This window comes from Scyliorhinus torazame, chromosome 26, assembly GCF_047496885.1.
Source record: "Scyliorhinus torazame isolate Kashiwa2021f chromosome 26, sScyTor2.1, whole genome shotgun sequence".
Taxonomy (NCBI): domain Eukaryota; kingdom Metazoa; phylum Chordata; class Chondrichthyes; order Carcharhiniformes; family Scyliorhinidae; genus Scyliorhinus; species Scyliorhinus torazame.
The window spans coordinates 32,642,399-32,657,021 of NC_092732.1; the positions used below are offsets into that span (position 1 = coordinate 32,642,399).

General features: G+C 62.4%; 1 protein-coding gene across 1 annotated transcript in view; it reads right to left on the reverse strand.

Annotated features, from left to right (window-relative positions):
- Positions 1-12,827, reverse strand: part of LOC140402944 (insulin-like growth factor 1 receptor) — a 125,158-nt gene extending 112,331 nt beyond the window's left edge. Inside the window, exons 1-2 of the mRNA XM_072490586.1 lie at positions 12,618-12,827; positions 6,959-7,085 (exon numbers count right to left, since the gene is read on the reverse strand). Coding sequence (XP_072346687.1) covers positions 6,959-7,085; positions 12,618-12,744 — 254 coding nt within the window. The 5' untranslated portion in view covers positions 12,745-12,827. The remainder of the gene's footprint in view (positions 1-6,958; positions 7,086-12,617) is intronic.
- Positions 12,828-14,623: the final 1,796 nt, after the last annotated feature.

The following is a 14,623-nucleotide window of genomic DNA, read 5'->3' on the forward strand; positions in this document are numbered from 1 at the left end:
GCACGGTCTGAGGCGCTGGGCACTGTCCGAGGCGCTGGGCACTGTCCAAGGCGCTGGGCACTGTCCGAGGCTCTGGACACTGTCCGAGGCGCTGGGCACGGTCCGAGGCACTGGGCACTGTCCGAGGTGCTGGGCACTGTCCGAGGTGCTGGGCACTGTCCGAGGAGCTGGGCACTGTCCGAGGCGCTGGGCACTGTCCGAGGCGCTGGGCGCTGTCCGAGGAGCTGGGCGCTGTCCGAGGAGCTGGGCGCTGTCCGAGGCGCTGGGCACAGTCCGAGGCGCTGGGCTCTGTCCGAGGCGCTGGGCTCTGTCCGAGGCGCTGGGCTCTGTCCGAGGCGCTGGGCTCTGTCCGAGGTGCTGGGCACTGTCCGAGGCGCTGGGTTCTGTCCGAGGAGCTGGGCTCTGTCCGAGGCGCTGGGCTCTGTCCGAGGCGCTGGGCTCTGTCCGAGGTGCTGGGCACTGTCCGAGGCGCTGGGTTCTGTCCGAGGAGCTGGGCACTGTCCGAGGCGCTGGGCACTGTCCGAGGCGCTGGGCTCTGTTCGAGGAGCTGGGCACTGTCCGAGGCGCTGGGCACAGTCCGAGGCGCTGGGCTCTGTCCGAGGCGCTGGGCTCTGTCCGAGGCGCTGGGCTCTGTCCGAGGCGCTGGGCTCTGTCCGAGGTGCTGGGCACTGTCCGAGGCGCTGGGTTCTGTCCGAGGAGCTGGGCACTGTCCGAGGCGCTGGGCACTGTCCGAGGCGCTGGGCTCTGTCCGAGGCGCTGGGCTCTGTCCGAGGCGCTGGGCTCTGTTCGAGGAGCTGGGCACTGTCCGAGGCGCTGGGCACTGTCCGAGGCGCTGGGCACTGTCCGAGGCGCTGGGCACAGTCCGAGGCGCTGGGCACTGTCCGAGACGCTGGGCACTGTCCGAGACGTTGGGCACGGTCCGAGGCGTTGGGCACTGTCCGAGGCGCTGGGCACTGTCCGAGACGCTGGGCACGGTCCGAGGCGCTGGGCACTGTCCGAGGCGCTGGGCACTGTCCAAGGCGCTGGGCACTGTCCGAGGCTCTGGACACTGTCCGAGGCGCTGGGCACGGTCCGAGGCACTGGGCACTGTCCGAGGTGCTGGGCACTGTCCGAGGTGCTGGGCACTGTCCAAGGAGCTGGGCACTGTCCGAGGCGCTGGGCACTGTCCGAGGCGCTGGGCACTGTCCGAGGAGCTGGGCCATGTCCGAGGTGCTGGGCGCTGTCCGAGGTGCTGGGCACTGTCCGAGGAGCTGGGCACTGTCCGAGGCGCTGGGCACAGTCCGAGGTGCTGGGCGCTGTCCGAGGTGCTGGGCGCTGTCCGAGGCGCTGGGCACTGTCCGAGGCGCTGGGCACTGTCCGAGGCGCTGGGCACTGTCCGAGGTGCTGGGCACTGTCCAAGGCGCTGGGCACTGTCCGAGGCTCTGGACACTGTCCGAGGCGCTGGGCGCTGTCCGAGGGGCTGGGCGCTGTCCGAGGCGCTGGGCGCTGTCCGAGGTGCTGGGCCATGTCCGAGGCGCTGGGCACTGTCCGAGGCGCTGGGCGCTGTCCGAGGCGCTGGGCACTGTCCGAGGCGCTGGGCGCTGTCCGAGGGGCTGGGCGCTGTCCGAGGCGCTGGGCGCTGTCCGAGGCGCTGGGCGCTGTCCGAGGCGCTGGGCACTGTCCGAGGCGCTGGGCACTGTCCGAGGCGCTGGGCATTGTCCGAGGCACTGGGCACGGTCCGAGGCGCTGGGCGCTGTCCGAGGAGCTGGGCACTGTCCGAGGCGCTGGGCACTGTCCGAGGCGCTGGGCACTGTCCGAGGCGCTGGGCTCTGTCCGAGGCGCTGGGCTCTGTCCGAGGAGCTGGGCACTGTCCGAGGCACTGGGCACTGTCCGAGGCGCTGGGCACTGTCCGAGGCGCTGGGCACTGTCCGAGGCGCTGGGCACTGTCCGAGGCGCTGGGCACTGTCCGAGACGCTGGGCACTGTCCGAGGCGCTGGGCACTGTCCGAGACGCTGGGCACGGTCTGAGGCGCTGGGCACTGTCCGAGGCGCTGGGCACTGTCCAAGGCGCTGGGCACTGTCCGAGGCTCTGGACACTGTCCGAGGCGCTGGGCACGGTCCGAGGCACTGGGCACTGTCCGAGGTGCTGGGCACTGTCCGAGGTGCTGGGCACTGTCCGAGGAGCTGGGCACTGTCCGAGGCGCTGGGCACTGTCCGAGGCGCTGGGCGCTGTCCGAGGAGCTGGGCGCTGTCCGAGGAGCTGGGCGCTGTCCGAGGCGCTGGGCACAGTCCGAGGCGCTGGGCTCTGTCCGAGGCGCTGGGCTCTGTCCGAGGCGCTGGGCTCTGTCCGAGGCGCTGGGCTCTGTCCGAGGTGCTGGGCACTGTCCGAGGCGCTGGGTTCTGTCCGAGGAGCTGGGCTCTGTCCGAGGCGCTGGGCTCTGTCCGAGGCGCTGGGCTCTGTCCGAGGTGCTGGGCACTGTCCGAGGCGCTGGGTTCTGTCCGAGGAGCTGGGCACTGTCCGAGGCGCTGGGCACTGTCCGAGGCGCTGGGCTCTGTTCGAGGAGCTGGGCACTGTCCGAGGAGCTGGGCACTGTCCGAGGCGCTGGGCACTGTCCGAGGCGCTGGGCACAGTCCGAGGCGCTGGGCACTGTCCGAGACGCTGGGCACTGTCCGAGACGTTGGGCACGGTCCGAGGCGTTGGGCACTGTCCGAGGCGCTGGGCACTGTCCGAGACGCTGGGCACGGTCCGAGGCGCTGGGCACTGTCCGAGGCGCTGGGCACTGTCCAAGGCGCTGGGCACTGTCCGAGGCTCTGGACACTGTCCGAGGCGCTGGGCACGGTCCGAGGCACTGGGCACTGTCCGAGGTGCTGGGCACTGTCCGAGGTGCTGGGCACTGTCCAAGGAGCTGGGCACTGTCCGAGGCGCTGGGCACTGTCCGAGGCGCTGGGCACTGTCCGAGGAGCTGGGCCATGTCCGAGGTGCTGGGCGCTGTCCGAGGTGCTGGGCACTGTCCGAGGAGCTGGGCACTGTCCGAGGCGCTGGGCACAGTCCGAGGTGCTGGGCACTGTCCGAGGTGCTGGGCGCTGTCCGAGGCGCTGGGCACTGTCCGAGGCGCTGGGCACTGTCCGAGGCGCTGGGCACTGTCCGAGGCGCTGGGCACTGTCCAAGGCGCTGGGCACTGTCCGAGGCTCTGGACACTGTCCGAGGCGCTGGGCGCTGTCCGAGGGGCTGGGCGCTGTCCGAGGCGCTGGGCGCTGTCCGAGGTGCTGGGCCATGTCCGAGGCGCTGGGCACTGTCCGAGGCGCTGGGCGCTGTCCGAGGCGCTGGGCACTGTCCAAGGCGCTGGGCGCTGTCCGAGGGGCTGGGCGCTGTCCGAGGCGCTGGGCGCTGTCCGAGGCGCTGGGCGCTGTCCGAGGCGCTGGGCACTGTCCGAGGCGCTGGGCACTGTCCGAGGCGCTGGGCATTGTCCGAGGCACTGGGCACGGTCCGAGGCGCTGGGCGCTGTCCGAGCAGCTGGGCACTGTCCGAGGCGCTGGGCACTGTCCGAGGCGCTGGGCACGGTCCGAGGCACTGGGCACTGTCCGAGGAGCTGGGCACTGTCCGAGGCGCTGGGCCATGTCCGAGGCGCTGGGCACTGTCCGAGGCGCTGGGCGCTGTCCGAGGCGCTGGGCACTGTCCGAGGCGCTGGGCGCTGTCCGAGGCGCTGGGCGCTGTCCGAGGCGCTGGGCGCTGTCCGAGGGGCTGGGCGCTGTCTGAGGCGATGGGCACTGTCTGAGGCGCTGGGCACTGTCTGAGGCGCTGGGCACTGTCCGAGGCGCTGGGCACTGTCCGAGGCGCTGGGCACTGTCCGAGACGCTGGGCGCTGTCCGAGGCGCTGGACGCTGTCCGAGGCGCTGGACGCTGTCCGAGGCGCTGGGCGCTGTCTGAGGCGCTGGGCACTGTCCGAGGCGCTGGGCACTGTCCGCGGTGCTGGGCACTGTCCGAGGCGCTGGGCGCTGTCCGAGGGGCTGGGCGCTGTCCGAGGCGCTGGGCACTGTCCGAGGCGCTGGGCACTGTCCGAGGCGCTGGGCTCTGTCCGAGACGCTGGGCGCTGTCCGAGGCGCTGGGCACTGTCCGAGACGCTGGGCACTGTCCGAGGTGCTGGACACTGTCCGAGGTGCTGGACACTGTCCGAGGAGCTGGGCGCTGTCCGAGGCGCTGGGCGCTGTCCGAGGCGCTGGGCGCTGTCCGAGGTGCTGGGCGCTGTCCGAGGCGCTGGGCACTGTCCGAGGCGCTGGGCACTGTCCGAGGCGCTGGGCGCTGTCCGAGGCGCTGGGCACTGTCCGAGGCACTGGGCACTGTCTGAGGCGCTGGGCACTGTCCGAGACGCTGGGCACTGTCCGAGGAGCTGGGCTCTGTCCGAGGTGCTGGGCGCTGTCCGAGGTGCTGGGCGCTGTCTGAGGAGCTGGGCACTGTCCGAGGTGCTGGGCACTGTCCGAGGAGCTGGGCACTGTCCGAGGAGCTGGGCACTGTCTGAGGCGCTGGGCACTGTCTGAGGCGCTGGGCACTGTCCGAGGTGCTGGGCACTGTCCGAGACGCTGGGCACTGTCCGAGGCACTGGACACTGTCCGAGGTGCTGGGCACTGTCCGAGGCGCTGGGCACTGTCCGAGGCGCTGGGCGCTGTCCGAGGGGCTGGGCGCTGTCCGAGGCGCTGGGCGCTGTCCGAGGCGCTGGGCGCTGTCCGAGGCGCTGGGCACTGTCCGAGGCGCTGGGCACTGTCCGAGGCGCTGGGCATTGTCCGAGGCACTGGGCACGGTCCGAGGCGCTGGGCGCTGTCCGAGGAGCTGGGCACTGTCCGAGGCGCTGGGCACTGTCCGAGGCGCTGGGCACGGTCCGAGGCACTGGGCACTGTCCGAGGAGCTGGGCACTGTACGAGGCGCTGGGCCATGTCCGAGGCGCTGGGCACTGTCCGAGGCGCTGGGCGCTGTCCGAGGCGCTGGGCACTGTCCGAGGCGCTGGGCGCTGTCCGAGGCGCTGGGCGCTGTCCGAGGCGCTGGGCGCTGTCCGAGGGGCTGGGCGCTGTCTGAGGCGATGGGCACTGTCTGAGGCGCTGGGCACTGTCTGAGGCGCTGGGCACTGTCCGAGGCGCTGGGCACTGTCCGAGGCGCTGGGCACTGTCCGAGACGCTGGGCGCTGTCCGAGGCGCTGGACGCTGTCCGAGGCGCTGGACGCTGTCCGAGGCGCTGGGCACTGTCCGAGGCGCTGGGCACTGTCCGCGGTGCTGGGCACTGTCCGAGGCGCTGGGCGCTGTCCGAGGGGCTGGGCGCTGTCCGAGGCGCTGGGCACTGTCCGAGGCGCTGGGCACTGTCCGAGGCGCTGGGCTCTGTCCGAGACGCTGGGCGCTGTCCGAGGCGCTGGGCACTGTCCGAGACGCTGGGCACTGTCCGAGGTGCTGGACACTGTCCGAGGTGCTGGACACTGTCCGAGGTGCTGGGCGCTGTCCGAGGCGCTGGGCGCTGTCCGAGGCGCTGGGCGCTGTCCGAGGTGCTGGGCGCTGTCCGAGGCGCTGGGCACTGTCCGAGGCGCTGGGCACTGTCCGAGGCGCTGGGCGCTGTCCGAGGCGCTGGGCACTGTCCGAGGCACTGGGCTCTGTCTGAGGCGCTGGGCACTGTCCGAGACGCTGGGCACTGTCCGAGGAGCTGGGCTCTGTCCGAGGTGCTGGGCGCTGTCCGAGGTGCTGGGCGCTGTCTGAGGAGCTGGGCACTGTCCGAGGTGCTGGGCACTGTCCGAGGAGCTGGGCACTGTCCGAGGAGCTGGGCACTGTCTGAGGCGCTGGGCACTGTCTGAGGCGCTGGGCACTGTCCGAGGCGCTGGGCACTGTCCGAGACGCTGGGCACTGTCCGAGGCGCTGGGCACTGTCCGAGGTGCTGGGCACTGTCCGAGACGCTGGGCACTGTCCGAGGCACTGGACACTGTCCGAGGTGCTGGGCACTGTCCGAGGTGCTGGGCACTGTCCGAGGCGCTGGGCACTGTCCGAGGTGCTGGGCACTGTCCGAGGTGCTGGGCACTGTCCGAGGTGCTGGGCACTGTCCGAGGCACTGGGCACTGTCCGAGGCACTGGGCACTGTCCGAGGAGCTGGGCACTGTCTGAGGCTCTGGGCACTGTCCGAGGTGCTGGGCACTGTCTGAGGCGCTGGGCACTGTCCGAGGTGCTGGGCACTGTCCGAGGCGCTGGGCACTGTCCGAGGAGCTGGGCACTGTCCGAGGCGCTGGGTACTGTCCGAGGCGCTGGGCACTGTCTGAGGCGCTGGGCACTGTCCGAGGTGCTGGGCACTGTCCGAGGTGCTGGGCACTGTCCGAGGCGCTGGGCACTGTCCGAGGAGCTGGGCACTGTCCGAGGCACTGGGCACTGTCCGAGGCGCTGGGCACTGTCTGAGGCGCTGGGCACTGTCCGAGGTGCTGGGCACTGTCCGAGGAGCTGGGCTCTGTCCGAGGTGCTGGGCACTGTCCGAGGCACTGGGTACTGTCCGAGGCGCTGGGCACTGTCCGAGGCGCTGGGCACTGTCCGAGGAGCTGGGCACTGTCCGAGGCGCTGGGTACTGTCCGAGGCGCTGGGCACTGTCCGAGGGGCTGGGCACTGTCCGAGGCGCTGGGCACTGTCCGAGGCGCTGGGCACTGTCCGAGGCGCTGGGCACTGTCCGAGGCGCTGGGCACTGTCCGAGGGGCTGGGCACTGTCCGAGGCGCTGGGCACTGTCCGAGGCGCTGGGCACTGTCCGAGGCGCTGGGCACTGTCTGAGGGGCTGGGCACTGTCCGAGGAGCTGGGCACTGTCCGAGGCGCTGGGCACTGTCCGAGGCGCTGGGCACTGTCCGAGGCGCTGGGCACTGTCCGAGGCGCTGGGCACTGCCCCTCCTATTTCCAGAAACCCGTGACCTGTACCATCGAGAAGCTCGAGGGGATCGCACTGAGCAGTCAATCCCAACCGGCCTCAGTACTTACGCATCCCTGTAATAGACAATGAAACTCAGCAGGTCCCGATAATCCTGGGGCTCGTAGCGTTCCCATTTCAGGAGGATCCGGTCTGTGTAGGTACTGTTTGAGATGAATCGCAGCATGTAACTTTTACCTAGAACATAGACCAGAGTTCTGAGGGTCAGAGAGAGGCACACAGCATACTCGCTGGCCATTCGGCCCATCATCTCCCCATTGGCTTTTGGACGGAGCTCGATCCAATTGCTCCATCAGCCCCCACTGTGAACCTCCCTGAACCTAGTGTAAATCTCGCTCCCCTTTTAAAAGTCACTCTCCTCTTGTGAAGTGTGAATTGTTGTTTCCTTTACAATTGGTTATCCTCGTGAACCTGTCCTGATGGGTGCCAGGCATAAAGTTTTGATAGCCTGTTTCTTCTCTCAGATGTACAAACGCTCTGTATTGACAGATGACTACTTCAGTCTCCCCTGTTGCCAGTTCCTATTGCACCTGTTTGCATCACCCTATCAGGTAATGTTGTCCCCGTCACAGCAATCACCCCGATGGTCGGCTTAGTCTTCAGGCAGCTTCACTCGGTAACTAACCCCGTGCTGTACCTGTCCTGGGAGTGTTTGATGGGGAGAGTGTAGAGGGAGCTTTACTCTGTATCTAACCCCGTGCTGTACCTGTCCTGGGAGTGTTTGATGGGGACAGTGTAGAGGGAGCTTTACTCTGTATCTAACCCCGTGCTGTACCTGTCCCGCGAGTGTTTGATGGGGGACAGTATAGAGGGAGCTTTACTCTGTATCTAACCCCGTGCTGTACCTGTCCTGGGAGTGTATGATGGGGACAGTGTAGAGGGAGCTTTACTCTGTATCTAACCCCGTGCTGGACCTGTCCTGGGGGTGTTTGATGGGGACAGTGTAGAGGGAGCTTTACTCTGTATCTAACCCCGTGCTGTACCTGTCCTGGGAGTGTTTGATGGGGACAGTGTAGTGGGAGCTTTATTCTGTATCTAACCCCGTGCTGTACCTGTCCTGGGAGTGTTTGATGGGGTCAGTGTAGAGGGTGCTTTACTCTGTATCTAACCCCGTGCTGTACCTGTCCTGGGTGTGTTTGATGGGGACAGTGTAGAGGGAGCTTTACTCTGATCTAACCCTGTGCTGTACCTGTTCTGGGAGTGTTTGATGGGGATAGTGTAGACGGAGCTTTACTCTGTATCTAACCCCGTGCTGTACCTGTCCTGGGAGTGTTTGATGGGGACAGTGTAGAGGGAGATTTATTCTGTATCTAACCCCGTGCTGTTCCTGTCCTGGGAGTGTTTGATGGGGACAGTGTAGAGGGAGCTTTACTCTGTATCTAACCCCGTGCTGTACCTGTCCTGGGAGTGTTTGATGGGGACAGTGTAGAGGGAGCTTTACTCTGTATCTAACCCCGTGCTGTCCCTGTCCTGGGAGTGTTTGATGGGGACAGTGTAGAGGGAGCTTTACTCTGTATCTAACCCCGTGCTGTACCTGTCCTGGGAGTGTTTGATGGGGACAGTGTAGAGGGAGCTTTACTATGTATCTAACCCCGTGCTGTACCTGTCCTGGGAGTGTTTGATGGGGACAGTCTGGAGGGAGCTTTACTCTGTATCTAACCCCGTGCTGTACCTGTCCCGCGAGTGTTTGATGGGGGACAGTGTAGAGGGAGCTTTACTCTGTATCTAACTCCGTGCTGTACCTGTCCTGGGAGTGTTTGATGGGGACAGTGTAGAGGGAGCTTTACTCTGTATCTAACCCCGTGCTGTACCTGTCCTGGGAGTGTTTGATGGGGACAGTGTAGAGGGAGCTTTACTCTGTATCTAACCCCGTGCTGTTCCTGTCCTGGGTGTGTTTGATGGGGACAGTGTAGAGGGAGCTTTACTCTGTATCTAAACCCGTGCTGTACCTGTCCTGGGAGTGTTTGATGGGGACACTGTAGAGGGAGCTTTATTCTGTATCTAACCCCGTGCTGTACCTGTCCTGTGAGTGTTTGATGGGGACAGTGTAGAGGGAGCTTTACTCTGTATCTAACCCCGTGCTGTACCTGTCCTGGGTGTGTTTGATGGGGACAGTGTAGAGAGAGCTTTACTCTGTATCTAACCCCGTGCTGTACCTGTCCTGGGAGTGTTTGATGGGGACAGTGTAGAGGGAGCTTTACTCTGTACCTAACCCTGTGCTGTACCTGTCCCGGGAGTGTTTGATGGGGACAGTGTAGAGGGAGCTTTACTCTGTATCTAACCCCGTGCTGTTCCTGTCCTGGGAGTGTTTGATGGGGACAGTGTAGAGGGAGCTTTACTCTGTACCTAACCCTGTGCTGTACCTGTCCCGGGAGTGTTTGATGGGGACAGTGTAGAGGGAGCTTTACTCTGTATCTAACCCCGTGCTGTTCCTGTCCTGGGAGAGTTTGATGGGGACAGTGTAGAGGGAGCTTTACTCTGTACCTAACCCTGTGCTGTACCTGTCCTGGGAGTGTTTGATGGGGACAGTGTAGAGGGAGGTTTACTCTGTATCTAACCCCGTGCTGTACCTGTCCTGGGAGTGTTTGATGGGGACAGTGTAGAGGGAGCTTTACTCTGTACCTAACCCTGTGCTGTACCTGTCCTGGGTGTGTTTGATGGGGACAGTGTAGAGGGAGCTTTACTCTGTACCTAACCCTGTGCTGTACCTGTCCTGGGTGTGTTTGATGGGGACAGTGTAGAGGGAGCTTTACTCTGTATCTAACCCCGTGCTGTTCCTGGCCTGGGAGTGTTTGATGGGGACAGTGTAGAGGGAGCTTTACTCTGTATCTAACCCCGTGCTGTACCTGTCCTGGGAGTGTTTGATGGGGACAGTGTAGAGGGAGCTTTACTCTGTATCTAACCCCGTGCTGTACCTGTCCTGGGAGTGTTTGATGGGGACAGTGTAGAGGGAGCTTTACTCTGTACCTAACCCTGTGCTGTACATGTCCTGGGTGTGTTTGATGGGGACAGTGTAGAGGGAGCTTTACTCTGTATCTAACCCCGTGCTGTTCCTGGCCTGGGAGTGTTTGATGGGGACAGTGTAGAGGGAGCTTTACTCTGTATCTAACCCCGTGCTGTACCTGTCCTGGGAGTGTTTGATGGGGACAGTGTAGAGGGAGCTTTACTCTGTATCTAACCCCGTGCTGTACCTGTCCTGGGACTGTTTGATGGGGACAGTCTGGAGGGAGCTTTACTCTGTATCTAACCCAGTGCTGTACCTGTCCCGCGAGTGTTTGATGGGGGACAGTGTAGAGGGAGCTTTACTCTGTATCTAACTCCGTGCTGTACCTGTCCTGGGAGTGTTTGATGGGGACAGTGTAGAGGGAGCTTTACTCTGTATCTAACCCCGTGCTGTACCTGTCCTGGGAGTGTTTGATGGGGACAGTGTAGAGGGAGCTTTACTCTGTATCTAACCCCGTGCTGTTCCTGTCCTGGGTGTGTTTGATGGGGACAGTGTAGAGGGAGCTTTACTCTGTATCTAAACCCGTGCTGTACCTGTCCTGGGAGTGTTTGATGGGGACACTGTAGAGGGAGCTTTATTCTGTATCTAACCCCGTGCTGTACCTGTCCTGTGAGTGTTTGATGGGGACAGTGTAGAGGGAGCTTTACTCTGTATCTAACCCCGTGCTGTACCTGTCCTGGGTGTGTTTGATGGGGACAGTGTAGAGAGAGCTTTACTCTGTATCTAGCCCCGTGCTGTACCTGTCCTGGGAGTGTTTGATGGGGACAGTGTAGAGGGAGCTTTACTCTGTACCTAACCCTGTGCTGTACCTGTCCCGGGAGTGTTTGATGGGGACAGTGTAGAGGGAGCTTTACTCTGTATCTAAACCCGTGCTGTTCCTGTCCTGGGAGTGTTTGATGGGGACAGTGTAGAGGGAGCTTTACTCTGTACCTAACCCTGTGCTGTACCTGTCCCGGGAGTGTTTGATGGGGACAGTGTAGAGGGAGCTTTACTCTGTATCTAACCCCGTGCTGTTCCTGTCCTGGGAGAGTTTGATGGGGACAGTGTAGAGGGAGCTTTACTCTGTACCTAACCCTGTGCGGTACCTGTCCTGGGAGTGTTTGATGGGGACAGTGTAGAGGGAGGTTTACTCTGTATCTAACCCCGTGCTGTACCTGTCCTGGGAGTGTTTGATGGGGACAGTGTAGAGGGAGCTTTACTCTGTACCTAACCCTGTGCTGTACCTGTCCTGGGTGTGTTTGATGGGGACAGTGTAGAGGGAGCTTTACTCTGTACCTAACCCTGTGCTGTACCTGTCCTGGGTGTGTTTGATGGGGACAGTGTAGAGGGAGCTTTACTCTGTATCTAACCCCGTGCTGTTCCTGGCCTGGGAGTGTTTGATGGGGACAGTGTAGAGGGAGCTTTACTCTGTATCTAACCCCGTGCTGTACCTGTCCTGGGACTGTTTGATGGGGACAGTCTGGAGGGAGCTTTACTCTGTATCTAACCCAGTGCTGTACCTGTCCCGCGAGTGTTTGATGGGGGACAGTGTAGAGGGAGCTTTACTCTGTATCTAACTCCGTGCTGTACCTGTCCTGGGAGTGTTTGATGGGGACAGTGTAGAGGGAGCTTTACTCTGTATCTAACCCCGTGCTGTACCTGTCCTGGGAGTGTTTGATGGGGACAGTGTAGAGGGAGCTTTACTCTGTATCTAACCCCGTGCTGTTCCTGTCCTGGGTGTGTTTGATGGGGACAGTGTAGAGGGAGCTTTACTCTGTATCTAAACCCGTGCTGTACCTGTCCTGGGAGTGTTTGATGGGGACACTGTAGAGGGAGCTTTATTCTGTATCTAACCCCGTGCTGTACCTGTCCTGTGAGTGTTTGATGGGGACAGTGTAGAGGGAGCTTTACTCTGTATCTAACCCCGTGCTGTACCTGTCCTGGGTGTGTTTGATGGGGACAGTGTAGAGAGAGCTTTACTCTGTATCTAGCCCCGTGCTGTACCTGTCCTGGGAGTGTTTGATGGGGACAGTGTAGAGGGAGCTTTACTCTGTACCTAACCCTGTGCTGTACCTGTCCCGGGAGTGTTTGATGGGGACAGTGTAGAGGGAGCTTTACTCTGTATCTAAACCCGTGCTGTTCCTGTCCTGGGAGTGTTTGATGGGGACAGTGTAGAGGGAGCTTTACTCTGTACCTAACCCTGTGCTGTACCTGTCCCGGGAGTGTTTGATGGGGACAGTGTAGAGGGAGCTTTACTCTGTACCTAACCCTGTGCGGTACCTGTCCTGGGAGTGTTTGATGGGGACAGTGTAGAGGGAGGTTTACTCTGTATCTAACCCCGTGCTGTACCTGTCCTGGGAGTGTTTGATGGGGACAGTGTAGAGGGAGCTTTACTCTGTACCTAACCCTGTGCTGTACCTGTCCTGGGTGTGTTTGATGGGGACAGTGTAGAGGGAGCTTTACTCTGTACCTAACCCTGTGCTGTACCTGTCCTGGGTGTGTTTGATGGGGACAGTGTAGAGGGAGCTTTACTCTGTATCTAACCCCGTGCTGTTCCTGGCCTGGGAGTGTTTGATGGGGACAGTGTAGAGGGAGCTTTACTCTGTATCTAACCCCGTGCTGTTCCTGGCCTGGGAGTGTTTGATGGGGACAGTGTAGAGTGAGCTTTACTCTGTCTCTAACTCCTTGATGATACAAAAACAATTGGCGAAGTGGGGAGGTCTTACAGGAAACGCGGTCCCCGTTGGTGCGAGGGTCAATCTCCGCGTTGTTCTGCCTCCCCTTTGTTCCCGTCACCTCCTCCATCCTGTAAATCTCCGAGAGGCAGAGTTTGGGATTGAAGGCGAAGTACATCCGTCCCACGGGAATGCTGAGTGTGTGGCGGTTCCAGTTCCAGAGCTTTTGGAGATTCTGGTTGTCGAGAACGTAAACAGTGTAATTCCTGAAAATGGAGCAAACACATTAACGCTTCTCATTGTGACCAGTACCGCTGACCGCTCGAGAGAGGCTTCCAGAGCAACACTGACCCTGGAACAGCACACACCCCCGCAACTCACTCACACCCCCCCGCAACTCACTCACACCCCCCCGCAACTCACTCACACCCCCCCGCAACTCACTCACACCCCCCCGCAACTCACTCACACCCCCCCGCAACTCACTCACATCCCCCCGCAACTCACTCACACCCCCCCGCAACTCACTCACACCCCCCCGCAACTCACTCACACCCCCCCGCAACTCACTCACACCCCCCCGCAACTCACTCACACCCCCCCGCAACTCACGCACACACCTTCGCAACTCTCTCACACCCCCCCGCAACTCACCCACACACCCTCGCAACTCACTCACACCCCCCCCGCAACTCACTCACACACCCTTGCAACTCTCTCACACCCCCCCGCAACTCACCCACACACCCTCGCAACTCACTCACACACCCCCGCAACTCACTCACGCACCCTCGCAACTCTCACACACCCCCCCGCAACTCACCCACACACCCTCGCAACTCACTCACACACTCCCGCAACTCACTCACACACCCCCGCAACTCACTCACACACCCCCCGCAACTCACTCACACCCCCCCGCAACTCACTCACACCCCCCCGCAACTCACTCACACCCCCCCGCAACTCACTCACACCCCCCTGCAACTCACTCACACCCCCCCGCAACTCACTCACACACCCCCGCAACTCACTCACACCCCCCTGCAACTCACTCACACCCCCCCGCAACTCACTCACACACCCCCGCAACTCACTCACACACCCTCGCAACTCACTCACACCCCCTCGCAACTCACTCACACACCCCCGCAACTCACTCACACCCCCCCGCAACTCACTCACACACCCCCGCAACTCACTCACACACCCTCGCACTCACTCACACACCCTCGCAACTCACTCACACACCCTCGCAACTCACTCACACACCCTCGCAACTCACTCACACCCTCACAACGCACTCACACACCCTCGCAACTCACACACACATCCTCGCAACTCACTCACACACCCTCGCAACTCACTCACACACCCTCGCAACTCACTCACACCCCCCTGCAACTCACTCACACCCCCCTGCAACTCACTCACACACCCCCGCAACTCACTCACACCCCCCCGCAACTCACTCACACACCCTCGCAACTCACTCTCACCCTCGCAACTCACTCACACCCCCCCGCAACTCACTCACACCCCCCCGCAACTCACTCACACCCCCCCGCAACTCACTCACACCCCCCCGCAACTCACTCTCTCACTCTCGCACTCACTCACACACCCTCGCAACTCACTCACACACCCTCGCAACTCACTCACACACCCTCGCAACTCACTCACACCCTCACAACGCACTCACACACCCTCGCAACTCACACACACATCCTCGCAACTCACTCACACACCCTCGCAACTCACTGACACACCCTCGCAACTCACTCACACCCCCCTGCAACTCACTCACACACCCTCGCAACTCACTCACACACCCCCGCAACTCACTCACACCCCCCCGCAACTCACTCACACACCCTCGCAACTCACTCTCACCCTCGCAACTCACTCACACCCCCCTGCAACTCACTCACACCCCCTCGCAACTCACTCACACACCCTCGCAACTCACTCACACACCCCCGCAACTCACTCACAACCCCTCGCAACTCACTCACACACTCTCGCAACTCACTCACACACCCCCGCAACTCACTCAC